We start from the raw sequence: 24,223 nt of genomic DNA, 5'->3' as shown, positions 1-24,223 counted from the left end.
GCCTTAAATGGAGCCGAAAATTAAATTTGCACTTTCAAATTATCAAATTTTATAGGAGTAAAAAAATTTTCATTAGCACTAAAATCTTCTCAGAGTAGCCTTTTTTAAACTTTTGTATAATAATACAGTTTTTTTTAACCTAAAGTTTCGCTAGCCTTAAATTAAAAACAAAAAGAAACAAACACCAAACTTAAAAATTGTCGCATTTTCGGTATAAAAAGCACTAAATTTATTGCGAAGAGCAAATGGTTGGCAATACTGCCCAACTCAGCAAACGTGACGTCACGTACGCTCTGATGGGCGCAATCTTGTTTCTATCATTCTTGGATAACTCATCAGTAGTTTTTTCATCGTATAGATTTTTGTTGATCTTCATTCGAAGGAGGAAAAGTTCATACACACACATGCACATACGTATAATTTGTTTGCATAAAACGTCAATTGAACTATTCGGTCCCACAACGAGTGCCGCTCTCTTTTTGGCTTTACCGATCGCCAATTGTGAGAGCCAAAATAAAAGGCAAAGCGACAGCAACAGAAACAGCCAGTGGCAACATTTACCATTCAATTGGACTGAGAAATTCATTCATCGAATTGCAACGAGGCGTGAAAGATCGTTTTTTCATAGTCGCAGTGAGCATTAAAAATATAAAAACAAAAAAATAAAAATCAAAAATTGTGTGGAACAAACTTTACAAACAAAAAAAAAACTTAAAAACGAATCACAGCGAGCAACCTCTGAGCATACGTACGTGCATACATACATACATACATCTTTGTGTATATTCGTATAAACAAAACGCTCAACGTAATAGGGTAATTAAATATTTGCGGCTAATTTGGAGATTTGTTTAAAAGGAAACACTGCATAATTAAGAACATTCAGTTGTGAACGAACTGGCGCGCAGTCAAGTGTAGCAAAGAAACATTTGGACATTTTTTGGAAGCTCGTGAATTTTCAAGATTTTATTACTTTCGCTAATATTCATTCTCCCAATCGCAAAAAAAGCGAAACGTTTTAAGTGCTTAAAATCGACTAGTATTTTTGTGTTTAGTAAAGTGGAATCCGTTGTGTGAAAAATTAAGCTTTAAGCTGGTTGTTTTATTGTTCAAAACAACAAATTGTATTTAAAAAAAAACTTTAACGCAAACATTAACCAACATAAAAAATAGCATGTCCTGCAAAGTTTTCTCATACCTGCTGAGTGTTCTACTGATTGCACAGGTACCGATAAATGGCATCAGTGCCGGCACGGATGACAACCTGATCGACAATGTGCCAGAATACTACCGTGAGTGTATATTATCAATAATATAATAGTTTCTTTTAAAAAATATAACAAAAACCATTGCGCTCCTTACAAATTCTTATATAAATAAATAGATAAAGAAAAGTATGTGCTTTTGTGTGGTTTAATTTAAAATTACGCAAAAAAGAAGAAAATGTTTAAGCATAGACCCTAAAGGTTATCAGCTTAAAACTCGTGATTCCAATGGTATTTGTTTTTCGAATTCCAATATTGTGCGTTTCAAGCCGTCAATGCGGCTTATTGCAAATATCATGGCTTGAATACAAAAATATATTTCATGATGTCACCAAAAAACTGTATACGTGCGTTGAAAAAAGGTGCATAATGATTAATAAGTTTTGCGAAAAATAATCCGGAAGTTTTTATAAGTTAATTAAAATAATTATTTGAATTTTATAGGCTTCAAAAAGCAATAAGATATGTATTAGGAAATTAATATTAGTTTGGGGGAAAAGAAATCCATTATTTTTGCGTAAAATTTTTCCGCAATCAATTTCGATTATTTCTGTGATTTTATCGACATTTTCGACATATCACTATTTTTCGCTACATCAGTTAAATTGCAATAAGATTCTGAACTGAATACCAAGTTCCGAGTTCTAATTTCATCTCGCTGAGTGAAACGAAACGTGAGCAAGAAACGTGATTTTTCAAGTTTTAAGATAGATGATAGATCAAGTTTTTTCCTCCTCCTCCTATTTGTGGTGTGCGTCTTGATGTTGTTCCACAAATGGAGGGACCTACAGTTTTAAGCCGACTCCGAACGGCAGATATTTTTATGAGGGGCTTTTTCATGGCAGAAATACACTCGGAGGTTTGCCATTGCCTGCCGAGGAGCGACCGTTATTAGTAAAATGTTTTTCTTAATTTTGGGATTTCACTGAGATTCGAACCGACGTTCTCGCTGTGAATTGCGAATGGTAGTCACGCACCAACCCATTCGGCTACGGCGGCCGCCAATGGCAGGCAATGGGTCCTCACAAAAACTATCTGCCGTGGAGTCGGCTCAAAACTGTAGGTCTCTCCATTTGTGGAATAACACCAAGACGCACGCAACAAATAGGAGGAGGAGCTCTGCGAAACACCCAAAAAGAGTGTGAGCGCCAATTATATATACACTTAGTCCTGCCATCAGTTTTGTTACAAGTTAAGTCCGTTATGGATATGAAATTATAATATATTTAATTAATTTAAAAAACATTTATTTGAAGAATTTAAAAAATTTTAATTTTAATTGGCCACCATTTGCTTTGCAAAAGCCTTCAAACGATTAGGCCATTCAGCTATTGCAGCACGCACGGTTTTCATGGATATTGACGTCGGCAGGCAGGCATGTTCTCCAATACTGGACTCCAATTGTAGTCCAATGGATTCAGATGTGGGCTTCCAGGAGGTCAATCTTCTGCGGCTATGAACCCAGGAAAGTTATTTTTTAGCTACTGCTGGAATGGAATCTTGCTGGAAGATCCAACGCTTTCCAATGAGTAGAGTACTGTTCAACTGCTTCTCCGCGCCTTCGAAGGCATCCTCCTGGTACTCTTTTGCCTCGGTCTTAACACGTTTTTTGCAGAAATGAGGACATGTAACGCCTTTACAAGATACTCTCCAACAAATCAATACGGAGGCTGGATGGTGTCCACGCTGAACCCTTGGATCAACGTTTTTTGCGCCTTTAAAACTTCTTCAACAGTGAAAATTTTCTCATCTGTGAAAAGTATATTTTCATGACCGTTGACTATTTGCATCTATCCAGTCTAATTTTCTTCAAGCGCATTTTCAAAAGATGAGCAGTCGAGCGACGGAAGGCTTTCATGTGGAGATCATTTCTAATTAGTCTCGATTTGTATCTGGTCGGTACATTAATTTCCCTGGACATGATTTTCTGCTTGCTAAGGGAATTTCTGGGAATTCTTTCTCGAACGGCTTTTATGGCACTGGTTCGAAGCACGCGAGGACGACCACTTATTTTTCTATCTGTCACTTTAGATGTTTGGGAAAAAAATTGATCGTGCATTAACCAGACATTCTCGAAATATTACAATACGTTTTTTCAGCAATTCGAAAATCTCACTTGGCCTTTTGTATTGCAATCACGGCAAAGCGATTTCCCTTAACGCCCCTTCCATTGTTAACGAGCGAAATGTGCCACGAACATAAATATAATTTATGAGTAGACAATGCATACGAACAAAAGCAAAAATAACGGAAGTTTTTTCTACGAATTTGTTCTTGCCCTATGCATTCTAAAATTTGTCACAGAATTTATGACAAGACGCAAAAGCTGACTGCATTTTTGCGAGACCACTCTTTGTTTATTGCATTTGTATTTTTTTTCTTGACCAGATATTTCATTCATATATTTATTTAATTTTTTCTTACAAATATTAGGACTCATCTGTTTTGCTTATAAATGCTTCAAAATGTGGCTTTAATAATTATACGTTAAAAAATTACATCATTTAAATATCCACCATGAAGGTTCAATGTTGTTCATCAACACTTTTGCGCTACAGCAGTTATATTCCCGAACAGAACGTCTAGTTTATCCAGGTTTTGGCCTGCGAGACCTTTTTTTATCCTCGATAGAACCAGCTTCTTGGAATTTTTTCACTAACCTTTGAATTTGTCGACGCGTTCGGACGATTATTTCCACCAAAAAAGTCAGGAATTTTGTGTGAACGTGAACATCTGTCAACTTGACAGATCGCATGTATGTATGTATAATTGGCGCTTACACCCTTTTTGAGTGTTTGGCGGAGCTCGTCCTCCAATTTTTTTTATTGCTGTTGTTCCACAACTGGAGGGACCTACAGTTTTAAGCCGACTCCGAATGGCAAACATTTTTTATGAAGAGCTTTTCCATGGTAGAAATACACTCGGAGGTTTGCCATTGCTTATCGAGGGCGACCGCTTCCTATCATTGTGGTGTTTCATGCACGGGGATTCGAACCCAGGCACTCCCGAATGGTAGTCACGCTCTAGGAATTATTCATTACTGATATCTTGACATCACTTTTGAAAATACATACCATTAGTTTGTACCTCTTCAGAACCAGACCAGCTAAAGAGCGTTAAGGAAACTGCCACTAGTCTTCGCTAAAAATGCAGTTAATTCAGTGAATGGAAAGGGTTTATAATAATTACATAATTACTTTACAATATCTGCCCAAAAAATGAATACACTTACGGCTTACACTGCTTTCAGTGTGGTTAAAAACCATTTCTTAAAGGCTTTTGCTAAAAGCTGAAGTGCTAATTTGGAAAATTCAGCTTTTCAGCAGAAGTATTTATGAAACAAAAATATCATTTTCAATAGAACGAAAGCGCGCCAATTGGGTATATCCACCCATTCCAGTGAACATTCACTCCATTCACACCATTTGACAGGCACTTAAGAAAATACTTTTAAACCTAGCTGGATGATCGTTCATAACTAATAAGTACAGAAGTATTTTCGGTATCAATTCATATTCTTTCCATGTTATTTTTATCCTATCAATGCCTATTTTCATGCTAATTTTTGAAATGTTGTTTTAAATCTGCCGTGAATTCGGTTTAGATTGCCTGCTCCTTTACACTTCGTACCACGTCCCGCGGAAGTTTCAAACAATAATAATACTCTCTTAAGAGCAAATAACAGGAGAGCAACTACAAATTTGTACAGGAACGCAGTCGACTTGATTACAAAATATTTCTCTATCTGGGTTTAAAATGCATATAGGTACTTCCAGAGTCTTCATTAGTACCACACAATTATTAAAATCTTGGTTGGTTGGTTGAAGTGGTGATTCACCAAGAATCCAATTAGTGCCTTTACACCATTTTGTTGCCACATCCTCACTACCAACTTGTTTAATGGTCAACCTGCGAGAAATTATTTTAAATTTTTAAATTTAAATAGAAGCAGAGAAACGATTTTCCCTGAAAAAAATCGCCATATTTGTTTTTCTACGGTCAATGATTATTGCAAAAAATAAGAAAGCTTTAGCTTCATTCGCATTTTTCCTCCAGGCGTCACGATTTTTGGTTGTTTCCCTCCAGTTGTTTATGTAAATTTTTCAGGTCAATGATGATTTGGTCTAATCAGTGCACTTTTGGGCGTCTTCGTGCTTCCGACAACAGTGGTCAAAGGTTTTTGCGGACAGTCTTGGTTTAAAAAAATGACCCAAAAAACGAATTCTTTGTGTTTTAATGTGTTTGGTAACATATTCTCCTTTGCATAACAGTTCGTCGTTGTGCAGTATTTTTTCCCGGCCTTGCGCATTGGCTATAATTAGAGGCGTTAATTTGGCATTTATGTCCAGATGTTTAAAAGTCTCGGTTATTTTCCGGCGGAGGATGCTAAAAAAAGCTTGCTTCATAGCATTTGTCGAGATTATACTAAAGAATGAATATTTGATCCGATGTTGATCGGTTGGGCCGAAATTGATTCCGCCGCCTTAGTTAGTCTGACAGCTAGAATACTTGTAAGTAGTGCTAAAAGTGTGATTTCCCGGTAGTTTTCGCAAAGAGTTTTCTCGCCTTTTTTAAATACGGGAATTACTAGTCTACTCGTCAAGCTTCTGGGATACATTCCTGTCGTCAACTAAGCAGTATGTAGCGAAGGATAACTTCCAACCCATTGCCTCCCAAAGATACCTAGTGAATTATTTATTTCAAGTAAAAATTAATCATCAAAAATAAAATATCTCACAGAAAAAAAAAATAAAATTTACAAAATACGTTTTAATTCTGTTGCGCTTAATTGAGAATGTCTCGAGCGAGCGTTTTGAAGAAACAGTAAAGAAGTACTGTGCAAAATTTCAAAACGAATAGTAGACTGGTAAATTTTGAGTTATGGCGCACTCGGACTTCAAAATCAACAACACGACACTCAAATATCAATAACTTCGTAAATTATTCTCCGATCGGCTTGAAATTTGTATACAATATTCTAGAAATATTATGCATTCAGCATAAAAATTGGAAAAAATAAAATAAAAAAATTAAAACTAAGATTATAAAAAAAAAAAAAATTAAATGATGGGTCTCTTAAAATTGTAGGAGTAAAGATTAAAAACAGCTAAAAAAACAAGTAACAGAAATGGATTAGTAAATAGAGAATGATATTATGTAGGGATAATTACGTAACTGTGCTCCGATCCTGATAAAATATTCTGCGCTTGAGCTTCAAATCATAATCATATTAGATAAATTTCCAAAAAAAGGACACTTTAATTCTACAATATAAGGGGATGGAAAGGGGTAAATGATACTAATCGATTTGCCCTTCATATTTCATTTACAAAACTGTTCTTGTGAGGACGTTTATTTTTCTGAATTAAAATTTGATTAATTTAAATAAATTTTTGATTAATTTACACAATTTTTTAATAATTTCAGTGATGCAAGGCGTGAAAGTCTACCCTGGTGACCGTGAATGCGCCTTGGTTGGTGGTTTATGTGTGCACACCAGTGACTGTTTGGAACCGACTACGAATCGTGGACTCTGTCCATCCAATACACATCGTGGCGTCGAGTGTTGCTACGAATGTAAGTATGCCATGCCTTAAACTCACACTGTTTGGGTACACAACTTACATTTACACAATTTTCGACAGTAAATCCTGAAAACCTCTAAAAAAATCAAACAAACATACACAACTACTTCAAACACAATTCCTTTGAAAAAATATTTTATCCTACCAAAAATATGCTAACAAATTAAATTGGTACTTCTTTCACACTAACTAACTCTCTCTCTCTCTCTCTCTCTCTCTCTCCCAATTTATATTCTTCTTCATTCTGCTTCTAACTATCACCTCGCCACCACCCGCCACTCTTTACCATGCCACCACCAATCCGCTATCCACCCAACTCCTGTTTTGCGTATTTCTATGCAACAATCTAATTGAAACTCAACATTCGCCTGTGTCTTCGTCGACTTGAATGCATTCCGCCGCTGAACCCATTCGTCACAAATCGACACCACCCACCTGAATCTTCGGAATCGACTACATCGCTACATTCACGAATCACATCGCATTAGTGCCACTGAGGCCCGCACCGTGTGAACAGCATTTGGGCATCTGCATGGATAGATGTGCCGAGGTCCTACAGCGACCCGGTACCGATTGCCAAGGCAGACAGGTTTGCTGTGTCTTAATCTAAGCCTAAAGAGAGTTGCCGCAACTTTCGGACGTGTGCGCAAATAATGGATATAACTAAACTAATATATTTTTTAATAAAATAATTGTATGAGTATAAAAATTTTACTAAAATAATTTAAGCCTCAAAAATCGCTCGATTAATTCGTTCGATGAAAAAAGTAGGAAAATGCATCATATGCAAACTCATTTACTCGTAAGGGTATTATTGATTGTATTGTAATGTATTTTTCTTTATGTCATTTCCTATTTAATTTCGTATTTTTTAGGTTAGTTTTGCTTTGTTTAATTTTAAGTTAATAAGTTTGAAAAGCTTATCTATTACTTATTGTATAACCTCATCGCGTTTATGTTGGTCGACTTGTATTTATGACACTTTATATGTATATGTATGAATAACAGTTGACTTTGACAGCAGCTAAACAAAGAAAAAACTATGCAAAATATCTGTAAATAAAAATGGTTTATTTAATTATAAAAATTAAAAACAAAAAAAATGTCGAATTTTAATTTTATGAAATAACAGAAGTGTACCTATGTAAGTACATCTGCGTGGTCAAATATTACCTGTATCCGCATTTTTGATCTCACTTTTATTTAACAGAGAACGCTGAGCCTACGGCATAAATAGAAGAATAGAAGAAAAGGGAAGTTATCGATACGATGAGCAAAAGTTTCTAAACCTAGTGGCATGCCACGCAGTACATTGACAGATACGATTTCTGACAGATTTTCCCTCCAACTCATTCTTGCAGTTTCTGCAATAGTCAAAATGAAGTACTCACAATCTTTGAACATGTCGACCTAGAAAACAGTGACCTGTGAGCAAAGCATCTAACATAGAGACGTTTTCCCTAGATCAATTAAGTAGGGCTTTTGAGCGCCTGATGTCACATTTTGGCAAAATTCTTTTTGCGTTATATGGCACACTATCAAGCCATCTTGTATTGGCTGAAGTTACAATGCTACTTGTACCACGCAGTTTGTAAATATATAGCTTAAGAGGCGTACAATTACAATCTTCATATGAAGAGGGAGGCGAGTGGTAGTGGCCTCTCTCGCTAGCCTGTCTGCCCAACAATTCCTTGGTATGTCACTATGCCCTGGTACTCATGTCAAATAGATGCGGATATTTGGGGTTGACTCTCATAGCCTTTGTCTTGGCGATGTTGACCCCCAGTCCGACAGTGCGTGCCAGCGCAACTAGTCTGTTCGCCTTCGCTTGCATATCAGTGAGTTTGTGAGAGAGCGAAATCTAGGTCCTCAAGATGTCTGGTGAAATTGTACACGATGCCTCTTTTTTGCAGAGTCAATTGGCTCATAACGTCGCCTACGACGATGGCGAAGAGAAGGGGCGACAGGGGACAACCTTGCTATACGCCTGCGTTGGTGGTGAATGGGTGGCTGACGTTGCCGTTGTGGAGCACTGCCAGTTCGGGGTTATCGTAAAGGGCTCTTATGGGCGGGATATCAGAATAGATGTAGTTTTCTCTAAATGTAGTCACATTTTTACCTAGCCAGACATCTACCTCATTAAAGCTAGATCTTCAGTCTGAAATACGATTTAGTATTAGGAAGACGAGCCAAAACGCTTACTTTTGGCTTCCTACAGTAGGCGCCAAAGCCACCTATATCATCAAGCTTTTGGTAACTCATTCACATCTATCTGGAATTCTAGTACTGGATAATCTATTAAAATATGGTTCGTCCGAACAATAGTCAATTGGATTAGGTGGACCCAGACCCAGTGTCATGGTCCAGTGTTCAACACTTAAAACGAGGCATTGATTTGATGCGGCATGCCGAGCAGCAGTGTAACCTGCATTCTGCATATCATTTAAACCTAAGAGAGGTAAGAAGAAAAGAATATTCAGAGCATCAGAGGGTGTGGTTCTAAAAGTCTAAGACAATACATTCGGTGGCCCTAAGGTCTATTATGTGATACCTGCATTAGATATCCAAACTAAGTTGCTTAGAACACTTAGATTTTTTTTAGAAGGCAATTAGTCCCTCCAGTGAGACATTTTGCAAATATCCCTGGTATTCAAAAGAGTAATCGCCTAGGTATTTGCCACGGCTTCTTTGAAGTATTGGACATTCACAGAGGAGGTGTTGTATCGATTCTATTTCTTCTTCATCTCCACAACTCCAGCAGAAGTCTTTGTGAGGTACACCCATTCTACTAACTAGCGAGCCAATAGTATAGTGAACCGTTATAACAAATCCAAAGCAGACATTTTGTCCTTTTAAGATCCAGTTTTCGCCAGAGCGCTTTGGCCCTCTATTGGTTTCCGCGATTACGCTTAAGTCAAACGCAGTGTACAGTTCGTTTAGAGGAAAACTTATGCCCTGATAAAATCGTTTTTTTTTATTTAGAAGACGCTTTATTACCATAAAGATATACATACGTATATATATGATTGGCGCGTACACCCTTTTTGGATGCTTGACCGAAGCTCCTCCTATTTGTGGCGGGAATTTGATGTTGTTCCACAAATGGAGGGACCTACAGTTTCAAACCGATTCCGAACGGCAGATATTTTTTTATGAGGAGCTTTTTCATGGCAGAAATATACTCGAACCCTTCGTTCTCTCTGAATTCCGAATGGTAGTCACGCACCAACCCATTCGGCTACCTCGGCCGCAATACCATAAAGATAGAGTACTCAAATAATTAAGGTGAAAATAACGTTTACGAGGGTTGCTATTTATATTTTCAGACGCTTGAATTGGAAGGTTTGACATATTTTACTACATATATACGAAATTCGGAGTTTCTTGAAATCAGTTTATTGGGAAATTTTCGTCGCAACTCTGTCATAACAGTCTGGGCTATGTGAGACGTTGCCCCATCTTGTTGAAACCACACAGAGTTGAAAGGAATTCTCTTTCGGCGTAGTTCTGGATAGAAAAATTCTTTCAGCATTTTCAAATAACGGTCTCCAGTAACCGTAACGGTGTGACCATTTTCTTCAAAAAAATAAGGCCCGACAATACAGCGTGAAGAAATCGCACACCACACTGTCACGCGAAGAGGATGCAATTCCGTCTCGTGGAGTATCTGTGGGTTAGAAGTACTCCATATTCGACAATTTTGTTTGTTCACATTGCCGTTTAAATCGAAATGGGCCTCAGCAGACATGAAAAGGCAGTTTAACATGTTTTGGTCTTCTTCCACCATTTGCAGGATCTTCTGGCAAAATTCCAAGCGAATCGGCAAGTCTGCTGCATTCAGTTTGTTAACCATTTGAATTTTGTAGGGAAATAAGTCTAAATCTTTGTGCATTATTGTTTGCAAAGACTGTCGGCTGACACCAAGTTGAGCAGATAAGCTTCTTGTTGAAACCCTTGGATTGCTTTGTATAGCTGCAGCTAAGGCAGCGATCGTTTCCTCCGTCCGAACTGGTGGGTTTCGATGATATGGCCTTCTTGCGACTGTTCCTTGCTCAGCAAAATTATTCACCAGTCTCATTATGGTCCATCTGCTCGGGGGATCGCCGCCAAACATCCGCCTGTACTCTCTCTGTACCAAAACTACGGACACCAGTGCGTGATGGCGGCGGACTATCCAAGTTCTTGTTTGCGTGTCCCAGTTATCCATTTTAATAAATTTTAAAGATCAATCTGCAAATTAAAACAAAAATGGAACAGATAACTTAAAAAGAAAAAAAGTTATTCAATTTTTTTTTGGCAGCGGCTTTCATCAGCCACCCTGTATTTTACTACATATATGTGCACTCAGAACGTTTAGATGTGTAGGCCTTATTATTGCACCATCAAGCACCATCCTTTGGCACCATGCAAGATTGTGCAAGATCGTCATGACGCACATTGTGAGTTTGAGGTATCTCGAGATATTTAACACATGCGTGTGTCTTTGCAGTCTGAATTTTCAATCACAGTTTCAATCGAAGCTTTAAAAATTTTGTTTTCTGAATTTGGTGATAGAAGAGGTCTCGGTAATTGCATATTTTACGTTTTGCGCAACCCCCTTTGACATTACTTAGTTGCGCAAGCCGATACTCTGCAATAAATATTTTTAACATAACATAGAATGCGCGGTAAGTGCTTTACAAGTCTAAACAATTCAGTATTGAATGTTAGTTTTTATTGGAAACCAATCACTGTGCCTCTGATAATATTTTCGAAGTGTATTGAATGTGGCATATGGGGTCAATGCCAGTGATGGATTAATGGAGCTCTCACTAAACTGGGTTACCGTCCATAAATAAACAAATATCAGAACCAATTTGTGTTTATGCCTATATGCCACTTCAAAGATATGGATTGTGTATTTTCACACATCAAACATTTTCATAAATATTTTCATATTTTCAGCCGCTTCGGAGCTGACATCATTTCGCTAAATATCAAAAACAAAAAGTCGTGCGCAGACAACAGGTGATAAATTTATGTTTACTGACCGTTTCATGTGCCTTTGTGCTGAAGAAATCTGATATAAATTGGTGTGCGAATGCGAAATGCATGCCATTTAATTAATCTGGCGATTAAATGTAATCAAAATTCAGGAGTTCTTCCCCACTAAGTCTTTGCTCCACTTTATTAATATTCTCAAAGCCCATTTTAAGTATGACTTAATTTCATTCGTAGTGAATTAGTCTTATTTACGGTGTTCTTACTCACTTGCATACTTATTCATCAACGTAAGTGCTTAAGTTCAATGTCAAGTTCATTGCTATAGTCAACATGAATGTCTGTGTGTACATCAAATATGCGCATCAATACGTACGAAATTCAAATGATAGTAGGACACATTCAGTGATTTTCGATTTATTCACGTAAAAAGAATAAATTTAGTCGCGTGTTGTTTTCGAGGCTACGAAAATAAAATACGTCTCAAATTGTGAAGTAAACAAAAACAATAGTATTAAAATTATCGGTGTACTTATTATAATTTGACCTATTGACTGACTAAAGCAAGAAGCTTCTGGAATATTTTAAAAAGTTTGTTTTCTTTATTTCTAATACAAATGCTCGTTTGGAGTCTTCTGAAATCATTGTATTACTTAAAATTATGTTGCTTTTTTCAATAAAACTATCTACATTTTTCTACTCGCAAAAGTTTTGAATACATCAAATTTTCAAGTACGCGCGTTTTAACAAATACTCAGGTACATTGAACCGCATAAATAATGGCCAAATGGCCACATTTGCCTCGCGACCTTAGAGTATGAAAATAAACGACCTTGCCAAATATTTTGAAAATGTTCCATCCAAATGCAAAAAAATTCTCCGAGAGTAGGCAAAGCGATCGTGTGGTTGCTTTTAAGATGCTTTAGTGATCATAGATAAAAATAGCCATTCAAGCGAATCGGAGTGTACCACTCACTCGTGGTTCTGACACGCAAACTGATTATTTACGAAAGCTTAAAATCACACATTTGTTGCATGAGAAAATAAGTTTGGCGCATACAACCTTGTCTAGTTTTCTCTTAAGTTTTCATTCCATGACATTTTCTTGAAAATGGAGAATCTCAAAACCTTATATCGACTTCAATTGATAAAAGACTGTACTCTGAGGGTTTTATACGACAGAAATGTATGCCGGTGTTTGCCTTTGCGCACCGAGGAATACACCCAGATGCACATATGTAGGTGCAAATGAGGAAAAAGTTATCCAAAATGTGTATACATGTTAACATATTCGCTCGAGCAACTAAAACTCAGGTAACTAGAGAACTTAGTATAGAGAGTGAATGAATAACAAATGGTTCCATTAAGGCCAGTATCAACAGAGATTAATCACATTCGTCGTTGATTCATTGCAGACAAGATCGTTCAAGTATAGACAAATTGCAAGCTGTGCACAAGATATGGCTATTAAATAACGAGACGGATGCTGCTCTAGAGAAAGTATTTAAAGGCTTTAAAGGTGATACCTTCTTTTCCGAATTCAGTGTCTTTATAAACAAATCAATATAGCCATACCCTCGTTCCCACTTTTTTTAATCATATAGGGGTGACTATCGAGAAAATTTTATCAAATTTATTTTGATTCCGGCTAAGTGAAGCTACGGCTACCGAATGAAATAAAATCATTCGAAAATATTTACATGCTTGTAAAAACTAGTTTCATGAACGAATAAGACCAAATGCCGATTTATTCATTAAATTCGCTATTAAATTTACCATAAACGTCTTGAAACTCAAAACTGCAGAAGGACTGAAATAGAGATTAAACCAGAATCAAAATGGCCTACAATACGCTGACAACACCTGCTTTATGACTCACACATTAGCTGACGGCACTGCAAAACTTTGCCAACTATAAAAAAATGCACGCGCTGTCGGTCTTAAAATAAACTTCACAAAAACTAAACATATGATAATTCAAACAACAAACACATCTCCTCTTGAGCTTACTACCAATGAAACTGACATCATTACGCCGGTAGCCAAATCACAAAGGTGCCGCAGTTGTAGATGTGGCAGTTCGTATTGATAAAGCACGAAATGCGTTTCAGACAGTGGAGATCTCGCAACCTGTCACTAAAAACAAAACTTAAAATCTTCAATAATAAATTTTGTCATCATATTACAAGGGACCATCTCGATGAGGCTTTCAGAGAGCCTCAAATTGTTTGTTTACGTTCTACCAGCTTGCAGGGGTGACGATGTCATAAGTAAAATTAGAACTACTTTAGCTATATTAAATTTCGGAAATGAGCTCGCATTAAATAAAAAGTGTTTCGTATTTTTGGTGGAAAACAAAAGAAATTCAATATTTTAATTTGTATCAAAGGTCATCTATTATTATTGAAACAGCAGACAAGTAGGCTGCCACCAGCAAAACTTATACAATCAGCGAATTGCCACCCTTGATAAGACTATTTTTCTTCTTCCGAGAATTTCTTAGCACACAAACACATATTTGCTCATACACTATTTTACACTATAAAAGCGGTAATTTTCTATTGCGCAACTGATAAAAACGAAAATAGTTTTATACTTTTGTTTTATTATTGCATGCAAATTAAACTTAATAAATTATATAAGAAGTGTTGCAAGGAAAAGTGCAGAGGCCGGATGTCGTTGATTCATTGCCTACAGACACTGGGATTGTACTTGAATTTGCGCTCGTTGCAAAACATATGTATGTACATAGCTGAAAGTGAAATAGTCAATGTAAAATTTAACTGCGAGTTTTTAGAGCGCCTTATAGAATAATCGCACTGCAAAGCTTTAAATGCGGGATGAGAGCAATTAACAAGACGAAGTATAGTAAAACAAACGGCAATTCTAAAAATACGCGCAGTGTAGGAAGTGGGAAACTGTATCGTTTCCAGGCAGAAACATACTGCGCTACTTATACATATGAAGAGTTAGGCATTCGTATATTATGTACAATCTACTTGACCACTGTGTCCGTATGTATGTATGTATGTGCCCACTCATATACGTAATCTTATGCATTTGTGCGTATGATTGAATTTATAGTTACCATTGGCAACTCATCTGCGTCGCCCATTTCTGTGCTATCACGTGCTCACGTCGCACAGTGCACGGCCTCCATATTTGTAGTGGTCGAAAATATTATTTATGGAGTTATAGCAAACTATCGATATTTTGTTAATATAATTTTATACAAAATCAGATAAAGCACTTTTCCTCGCTGCGCCAACCTGCCAAACACATATGTATGTCAAATTGAGAAAGATGAAAAACTTAAAAGGGCTGATGTAAGGATTATAGAGGTCAATATGATACATCTCATAGAGGTCCCACAATGAAGTACACAAAAGATAACCTTAATTATTAGAAATGAATTAAATGTGAATTAAATCAGAATTCTGAATAAGTTCTTTATTGCGCATGTCAGATATAATTATTTAAATTTTATTCAAGGTAAAAGAATCTGCCAAATCTGCTTCCAGGATTAAAGATTTACTATCTGTTGAACACTTGCAAGACGCAACGAAAACATACTATCTGGTTCTCAAAATAGACCTAAACAAAGACTAGAAAAAAAGAATACCCGACAGAAAGGATTGTCAGACCAGAGTCAAATCAGATGGTAGTCAGATGGTCATCATATTTATACTGATGGTTCAAAGCTGGGCAATGACCCTAGATCGGGAGTGTACTCGGAACAATGATCTCTAAATTGCTCCTTTAGTCGCCCAGAGTAGCGTCTTCCAAGCTGAGATCTACACTATAAACAAAGCAACAAAAATGATAAGACTAATGGACTTACCTCCGGCAAACCTACAACAACACCAATAGCGGATGGGTGCGCGAAAAAAGGCTTTGAGCTTGACTTTCAGCGAGTGGTGGAGGGCATAAGCATTCCTCTAAACGTACTGTACACTGCGATTGACTTGAGCGTAGTCGTGCAATCAATAGAAGGTGGTCTCTGACCCCAACTGTAGGGTCTCCAAAGTGCTCTGGCCCAAAAGTGAATCTTAAAAGGACAAAATGTTTGTTTGGATTCAACAGATCAATTCCAACGCCCTCACAAGTGTTATAACGGGTCACTGCGATATTGGCACCCTAACCAGTAAAATGGGTCTACCTCACAATGAAAAGGTAATTGAGTCGATACAACTCCACCTCTATTAATGCCCTGCACTTCAAAGAAGCCGTGCAAAATATCTTGGCGATTATTTCTTTGAAATTTGAGAATGTCTCACTGGAGGGATTAGTTACCTTCTTAAAAAGATCTAAGTGGTTTAAGCAATTTAGTTATGGGATGTGAATCAAATGCAGATATCAGACAATAGGTCTTAAGGCCACTGAGTGTCTTGTCTTAGAGAAGCAACCTGGCCAACCTAACCTGATATAAAAGAAAGTGGTTGCTGCACAGCTTTTCTTCCATGAACCTTTTTTGCTTGATGGGTGCCCATGCAATTTTTAATTCATTTGAATAATCACAGAAGCTTTTGGTGTATTGATTTTATTGGTTTTTAAACTAAAAAATTATAAAAAAGTCTAAGCATTATATCAAAAATAGTCATTTGTACTCGTACGTTTTCCAATATGCGGAAAAGTTTTCAAGACAATTTGTGTTCGAGTTCTGAGTTGGACGAATTGAAAAATATAGGTTCCTGATGGGCGGTACGAGAGCACTGAAGAAAATTTTGGAATCCAGAGCGTTTAACACTAAAGCACAAGGAGTATCGAAAACAAGATGGGTCCACGAATTTGAGAAGGACATCAATAAACTTGAGATAAGGAATTGGAAAATAGTCGCAATCGGTCGAGATGTATGAAGGTTCCACGTGCAGCAGACTATACTCACAAAGTGCTATAGTGAAGCTTTTTCATGAGGGAAATACGCTCGAAGGTTTGCCATTGTCTGCCGAGGGACGACTACTATTAGAAAACACTTCCTATCATTCCAACCTACGCACTTCCAAATGGTAGTCACGCACCAACACATTCAGGTACAGCACCAGTTTTTACCCTGTAAAATTTATGGAGAAGACACCTTGTTAGTAGAGTTGCACGAGGTTGATAGGATTACCTTGTTTGAAGCATGAAGCGATTCAACTAACTCCATTTCTTAAAGTTTTTTTTTCAATCAATGGAATCAAAATTTCATTCGTCTAAAAGCCGTTTCATTGCTTACGGGTGGCATTAAATTTTTTTTAAATATCAGCCAACCTTTGAATTTTTGTCTTATATTTACTATAAATTATGCAATATAAATTTTCAGGGCCAACTATCTTTGATTTTAAAGAATAATAGTAACATGTAAAAAAGGATTTTAATTGCCTGTTCAACTTCTGGACGTTTGTACTAAAATAACTATCGTACAATTCTGTGACTTATCCAAATGAATATACGCATTTCCGGTAAAAATAATTTACATATAGGAAGGCCGACCTTGATGATTTTAATTCGTATAATACATATTTTTTCTCTTATATTTAACTTAGTAGGCGTATTCCTTAAGAATCATCATCAGAAGATTTGCACATTTAATATTTCCTATTTTTGTTCACTATTCATACACTGTGCTTAGCCACTCATGTGATCTTATGTGCCACAAGGCTTCAAGCCAGAGAGCATATGATAAGCCGAAAGGCACACGCTTGAACCAAAACACACCGAGACAAAAGATTATACGTACATACACACATACATATATACAATAGTGCATATAAATACATATTCTACAAGTATGCAAAAGAATACAGCGCAGAATACTGCAGTGTAATCACTGCAACAACAACTCCCGTATACAATATATTTGTTTGCACTCATCTATACAAATATTCCTATTTGCTTTAATTATAAAAACAGATTTCCCATAAAAATCATAAATAGCGAATCTATTCTATTTTCTACGCTGATTTGCAATAAATGAAATGAAAATTAATTCTTTTCAAATATTCGCACAATGAAATCAAGCGCTGAATGGCGAAATACAAATTCCAACACTTAACCGATTAATTTATAGCGATTGTAGTGTGAAAATAATAAACCAAAACAAATTAACATCGGTTTCATTTTCGTGATCTTCCTCATCATTATTATTATTGGCTGTGTAGTAATTTGCATTCACATTTAACCCCAAACAATGCCAAGCGAATGTGATGGATAACCTTGCTACAGATGGGGCACATGCAATTTGAGAAAACAATAGAATTACATGCAACAACCTCTGATATGATAGTTACAAACATATAGTGGTGGTCAAAATAACAACAGCGCAACATATTGCAGTGGTTAGAAAATTTTATTTTTATTCTTTCAAAAAAAATTTTTTTTTATAAACACAGAGTTTATACTACAAGCAAGACTATGTTGAAAATGTTTACAAAACTAAAAAAAAAAGATCAGCTAGTTTTTGGTAAATTTTTTTAACTTCTTAGCTAAGAAATATTGAAAAAATTCCTAAAAACTCTGGGTATGCAGTTACCAAAAAAACAATCAACCAGTTTTTATTAAAATTTTATACTTTTCAGGCAGGAATTTTTAGAAAAGTAATGATGAAAAAAAAAATTCCTCAAATTTCTGGGTATGCAGATTTGTAGCCCATTCAATTTTGGTGCAGTACATATTGTGCAATTCGTTTGACAGTCGTTTAAAATTTTCTATGTTGACGGTTCCATACAAAAAAATTGCGAGCATGGTTGCAAGGAATGGTTGCAATTTTCAAAACAAAATTTTAATTTTATTTGTTTGATAGATATTTTGTATGGATATAGAGGAGGAGGTAAATGGAATTTCCATGGAATAGGTCAAGTTACATTTACACAAACGTGGAAAATGACGAAACATTAATCAAATTCATGAAAGATATCTTCAATTTCGATTGTGCATCAGACGTTAATAAGTCAACAACACTAAGAGGCAACATCATCGATTTGCCTTTTTCAAGACACTTTACACTCGAAACACTCCCTTTCATTTCCTACTTTTGCTATCATCGTCATATTCTCAACAGAGGAATGGTTCATTACCATGCCCACAGGAAGAAGGCAAATGCAAATACAAGTATGTGAATTTATATACAAATGCGCATATACATACATACATATACATACATATATATGCTCACTCAAGTAGGACAGAGCCAGATGTCGAACGTTGCCGAACGCGGGGGCCGATTGTGCTCTTTGTCGTTCGTTCCGCGCTCTCGCTTGCAGTTCAAGCACATTAGCTTACATTTGCTTGCGTACGGAATAGATTCGTATATTTGATATGTCCATATGACTTGTATGCATCTTTACATATAGATTTGTTCTTTTTGAAAATTTCGCGAAATTGTATATGTATATGCATGTTTATATACATACATATATTGGTATACAACATATCTCATAAGGTATATGGTAAATATAACCATACATTTTTTTTTTCATATATAATAAAAAAATTAATAATAATAACATTAAAGCAACAGGTATTATTAGCAAACTTGGTTTTATTTTAAATTCTTCAAGTAAATCAAATTAATAATAATCAATAAGAAGGCATATGCAAATACAAATACGTGAATTTATATATGTACATACATATGCGCATATACATACATATATACGCTCACTTAAGTAGGAGAGAGCAAGATGTCGAACGTTGCCGTTCGTTTGCTTTGTCGTTCGTTCCGCGCTTTCGCTTGCAGTTCATTCAAGGTAACGACAATGACCAAGGTAACGGCAAATGAGCAAGGTAACGACAAATGAGCAAGGTAACGATAAATGAGCAAGGTAACGACACATTTTTTCGTGCGTGCAGCCGGCTAAATCGAATTATAAGACGTTATCACGTCAAAAAACTCAGACTAAATAAACAGTCAAAATTTTGCAATATGTCGCGTTGCTATTATTCTGACTGCCACTGTATGTATGTGAATATAAATATCCAGAATATTTGCCGCTATTTTCATTCGCCCACAAACAAATGTGATGCAATGCTATATGCAATTTCAAGCCACGCTTAGTGAACCTACTGTATACAGTGTTTCTCAAACTTTTCGCCTATATTTGGTCTTACATAAGTGGAAAGCTTTGAAGTATGGGGTAGAAAGTGTAGCAATTCAAACTCCTTTTCATATTTGTATGCTGTTAAGTAAATTATGCGCTAGTTTGTGATTATACGAATACAAGATCAGTAGAGTAAGCACTAAACGGCGGACACATTTTTTAGTTTTTAATCAATTTTACAGGTGGGTTCACAACGCTATTTACTTGAAAAATGAAAATAATAATTGGCGCAATCATACATACATATATATATATATATATACTTTTGCTGGGAGTTTTGCCGAGCTCTTCCTCCTATTTGTGGTGTGCGTCTTGATGTTCTTTCACAAATGGAGAGACCTACAGTTTTAAGTCGACTCCGAACGGCCAATGGTTTTTATGAGGAGCTTTTTCTTGACAGAAATATATTCGGCCATTGCCTGCCGAGGGGCTACTGCTATTAGAAACAACTTTTTGCATTATTTGATGTTCATGTACGGAGATTCGCATTCCCGAATAGTAGTCACGCCCCAACCCATTCGGCTACGGCGGCCGCCTATTTACTTATTCCTCGTAAAGTGACACTACTTTAGTGGCATTCATTAATAAAAGTATAACAAAAGATTTTCCATCTCGCGACCTCCTCACATCAATTATAGACGGGTTAGGCATATCTTTCCGGAATTTAGCCCACTACTCTTGCAGTAATTAATGGCCCTTGTAAAAGCGAGTCGCACCGGAAACTGCAAATGTTTGAATAAATAGCAGTATTTTAGTATTAAAAATAAGTACAGTCAAACTTCTATAACTGGAATCAGCATTATGCAATGAAAATATTCGACCTATGGAGATTTAGAGTTATAGAATTTTTTTTTTCAAGAAACTAAAATTATGTAAGAAACATCTCAAATAATAAACATAATTATTAATTCCAAGTTCCATACATATGTATCGGTTGCAATGAATTAAAACAATCAGAAATTAGTGACTAACGCCTACAGTCTGTTTAAGAGCCACTGCAGCCCGTTTGATTCAATTCATTTATTACGACTCAGGTTGTCGTTTTCACAGACACTTTGTTTTCCTCAGTAAAGAAAGCCTCTTTTTTGCCAATTACATAGCTGCCGCATTCAATTGATTTATTCGTTTTGTGCGATTGCACAAATGCGACGTGGAATTTCTGGAATCAAATGGCTATTGCGCTTTAAATTACATAACTTAAATACGTAGGAAAATGCCTTGTGTTTCTTTACTTCACTTTTGTTTTTCAGTTTCACTTTTGTTTGTTTATTTACTAAATATATATTTATAACTGTATATTTACTATACTTGAACCTAAATGAATTTCAATGCCGATGACTGCATCTCACACAGTACTCGTATTATAACACAGTCCTGCGAGGTACAGTTTCTAAAACGGCTATGGGTGTTTCTTTAAGGTTTTTTTATGCTGAAAACGAATATGACCTTCAAAATGCTCCAGCACGTCAGGATTTTTGGCAATTTGAGATTAAATAGTCAAAAAATGCAGATTTTGGCCATTTTTTAAATTTTTTTTTGAGCAAGGTAAAGTTTTTTTTGTTAATTTTCCACAACGGCATCGCAAAGTACTACTCTTCAGGTTTAAAATCCATTTTTAAAAATATATTTGCGATAGATAGAAAAAAAGTTATACTATTTTGAATTCGCCCTTTACAGGGGCGTTAGAGAGTTAGAAAGGTTGAATTTGCATATCTAAAAGTCTCCAATTCAAAATAGAATAACTTTTTTTACATTAATCGTAAAAATATTTTTAAAAAAGGACCTACCTGGTTCTGCACTGATTTCGAGGTTATTATGATGTAAACAATCAGTTTTTCGTGCAAACAGTTTATGAATTTTAAACCAGCTTAAACCCGGCATGTGCTGCTCTATCATTAATGTAAGGTAAGTAGGTAGGTAAGAGAAATTGTTGAAGTGGCAGTCTGGCACTCCTCAAATAGCACTGAAGCGCCGTTTTGATACTATTATCATACCTCCTACAGGCAGATATCTACAGCCAACCAGAGATGTTGATATAATGGAGAAAATTGATGTGATTTAAGTTGGCGCACTACCCCAGGCTGTCGAGGAAAGGAGCGCCCATTGACCTTAATCGTCTAGCAACCAAACCCGGCCATTTACAGAGAAAGTGCTGAACAGTTTCTTTCTCTGAAAGGTCCCGACAGTTTCTGCAATGGGGGTAAATGGGAACCCTAGCTTTTCCGCGTATGTGCCGATCGTCCAGTGACCGGTGAACGCAGCTACTAGTTTGGTAATTCTATGGCGAGGAGTCCAAAGGACTTTCTGAGTCCTTCGTATATCGTATTGGGGCCAAAAGGTTTTCGAAATAGCACATGAAGAAATGGAACTCTATCTTTTCTGCGCTTTCCTGAGAAATAATTTGTGCAGCTCCCCTTTAACAACTGTCACGGTGATGCCGATGACCGGGTGGGAGGTCTCTGAGGCCAATTCAGTCCCCTTCCTGGCAAGCTCGTCAGCAATTTGATTTCCCTCTATGTTCCTATGTCCTGGAACCTAGATTAGAGAAATGCTACCTGCACATCCAAGAGATTTGATCTCCTCCTTACACCATGGCGTCGTCAGAGCCTTGATCGCGGCTGAATGATAATAGGTATCTCCCTCGGTCCCGCTTTCCCTAAGTATTTTGCATGCCTACAGGATCGCAAAGACTTCTGCTTGAAAAACACTAGCAGTATTTGGCAGTTTCAAGGAGATAGATAAATTGGCTAACGTAGAGAAAACCTCTGCTCCGACTTCCGATTCCATCTTGGAACCGTCGGTGAAGACAGAGGTGCAAGCTTCGGTGCAGATTTTCCCCTCTATCCAATCCCGCCTATTTGGAAAGATTGCCCTAGCAAGACGCTCAAACTCTAGTTTGCGGACATAGGGATCTGTTCGAAGTTCGGAGAAATACGGTGTCAACTGCCCGAAAATGCTGCATTAGTGTAAAGTATGATATATTAAAATATGCGAAAGGGTAGTAAGCAACACTTTAACAAATCAACAGATATGAATATAGAAACATTTTTCATGGTCGCCTTCCCTGCGTATGGTATACCGCGAGCTCACGACGAAAGAAGATGAACACAAAAGCAAATTTTTCACAAAACGTGTATTTACTACATATTTAAAATTATAGTATAATGATATTTAATATAATACGAAATAATTGACAAGTTTCATTCATGCAGAGTAATGTAAACATTTCAAAGTTTTATAGGAGAAAAAAGTGCCGGAAGTCGGTTGAGTCATTTTTGAATTGTTGAAAGTTCAGAAAAAGTTTTATGAAAGATTTTTTAACACATTTCTAAGTATATACTAGGTTGTTCAATAAGTTTTGCGGTTCGAATGCTGAAAATGTATAAGGACTTTTCGGCATCAATTAGTACAGTAGAAAGATGGCTTGCTGAATTTAAACGTGGTCGTACAAGCCTCGAAGACGCCATGATGTAATAGATTATAGGAATATAAACCCCTTCCAGTCACTGAATTAACAGCATTTTTAAGAAAGACTAGTGGCAGTTTCTTTAAGGCTCTATAGCTGGCCAGTTCTGAAGAGATATGACGTCTAAATGTCAGCAGTGAATAAGTCCGACGGTACTTTTTTCCATGTCATCTTTGACATTTGTCAAATAGACAGATGTGCAATTTTACACGGTGGAACAAAAAAAAAATTAAAATTGTGGTATTGAAACTCATAATGAAAATGGCCCACAATTCAAAGGCTGGTAAAAATTTGGTTGGCGAATTTTAAGAAACTGGTTTTGGTTCTATCGAATATAGAAAAAGCACGGGCAGACAAAACACTGGACGCTCTATTGAGAATATTGCTGCTGTAGCGCAAAGTGTTGCTGAACAAACTTCGAAATCGATATTTCGACGTGCTCAACAAAGAGGCACTCAAATCCGCCAAACATTTTTCCTGTAAAAGTGCTCATGTTGGACATTTAAGTGATGTTATTTTTCACATACAACTCTAAAGAGCGTCATTTTGAATAAAAACAGTGAAACACCATTTAGGCGCGTCTTTGGAAATATCCTTTAGTTTCATTCGGTGCTAAAAATTAGCAAAAAACACCACTTCAAGAATCAAAGAAGCAGTAACTTCGGTTGAAGGTCTCGTAGCCAGTGCTGCGTTTTTAAACACTTTATTTATTTACATTTATGCTACATAAGCTAAATTTTATAAATAAATAAAGTATATAGTAGGCCGGGTCAATTTGTGGGGAGGCAAAAAAATCGCCCATTGCTCTGTGAAAATCATATTCTAGGGAAAATCGAATTCTGATGTTCC

The 24,223-nt window shown here is 36.5% G+C and overlaps 1 protein-coding gene across 1 annotated transcript; it reads left to right on the top strand.

Moving 5' to 3' along the window:
* Positions 1–558: 558 nt before the first annotated feature.
* Positions 559–7,528, top strand: LOC128867407 (U-scoloptoxin(19)-Tl1a). The gene is made up of 3 exons (XM_054108588.1): positions 559–1,292; positions 6,693–6,842; positions 7,339–7,528. Exons 1-3 carry the CDS (start codon positions 1,175–1,177, stop codon positions 7,458–7,460), a joined length of 390 nt encoding a protein of 129 aa, XP_053964563.1. The 5' UTR covers positions 559–1,174; the 3' UTR covers positions 7,461–7,528.
* Positions 7,529–24,223: the final 16,695 nt, after the last annotated feature.

This window comes from Anastrepha ludens, chromosome 6 (genome assembly GCF_028408465.1).
Source record: "Anastrepha ludens isolate Willacy chromosome 6, idAnaLude1.1, whole genome shotgun sequence".
Classification (NCBI taxonomy): Eukaryota; Metazoa; Arthropoda; class Insecta; order Diptera; family Tephritidae; genus Anastrepha; species Anastrepha ludens.
The sequence above is the reverse complement of the archived record's forward strand: the minus strand, read 5'-3'. Positions and strand labels throughout refer to the sequence as shown.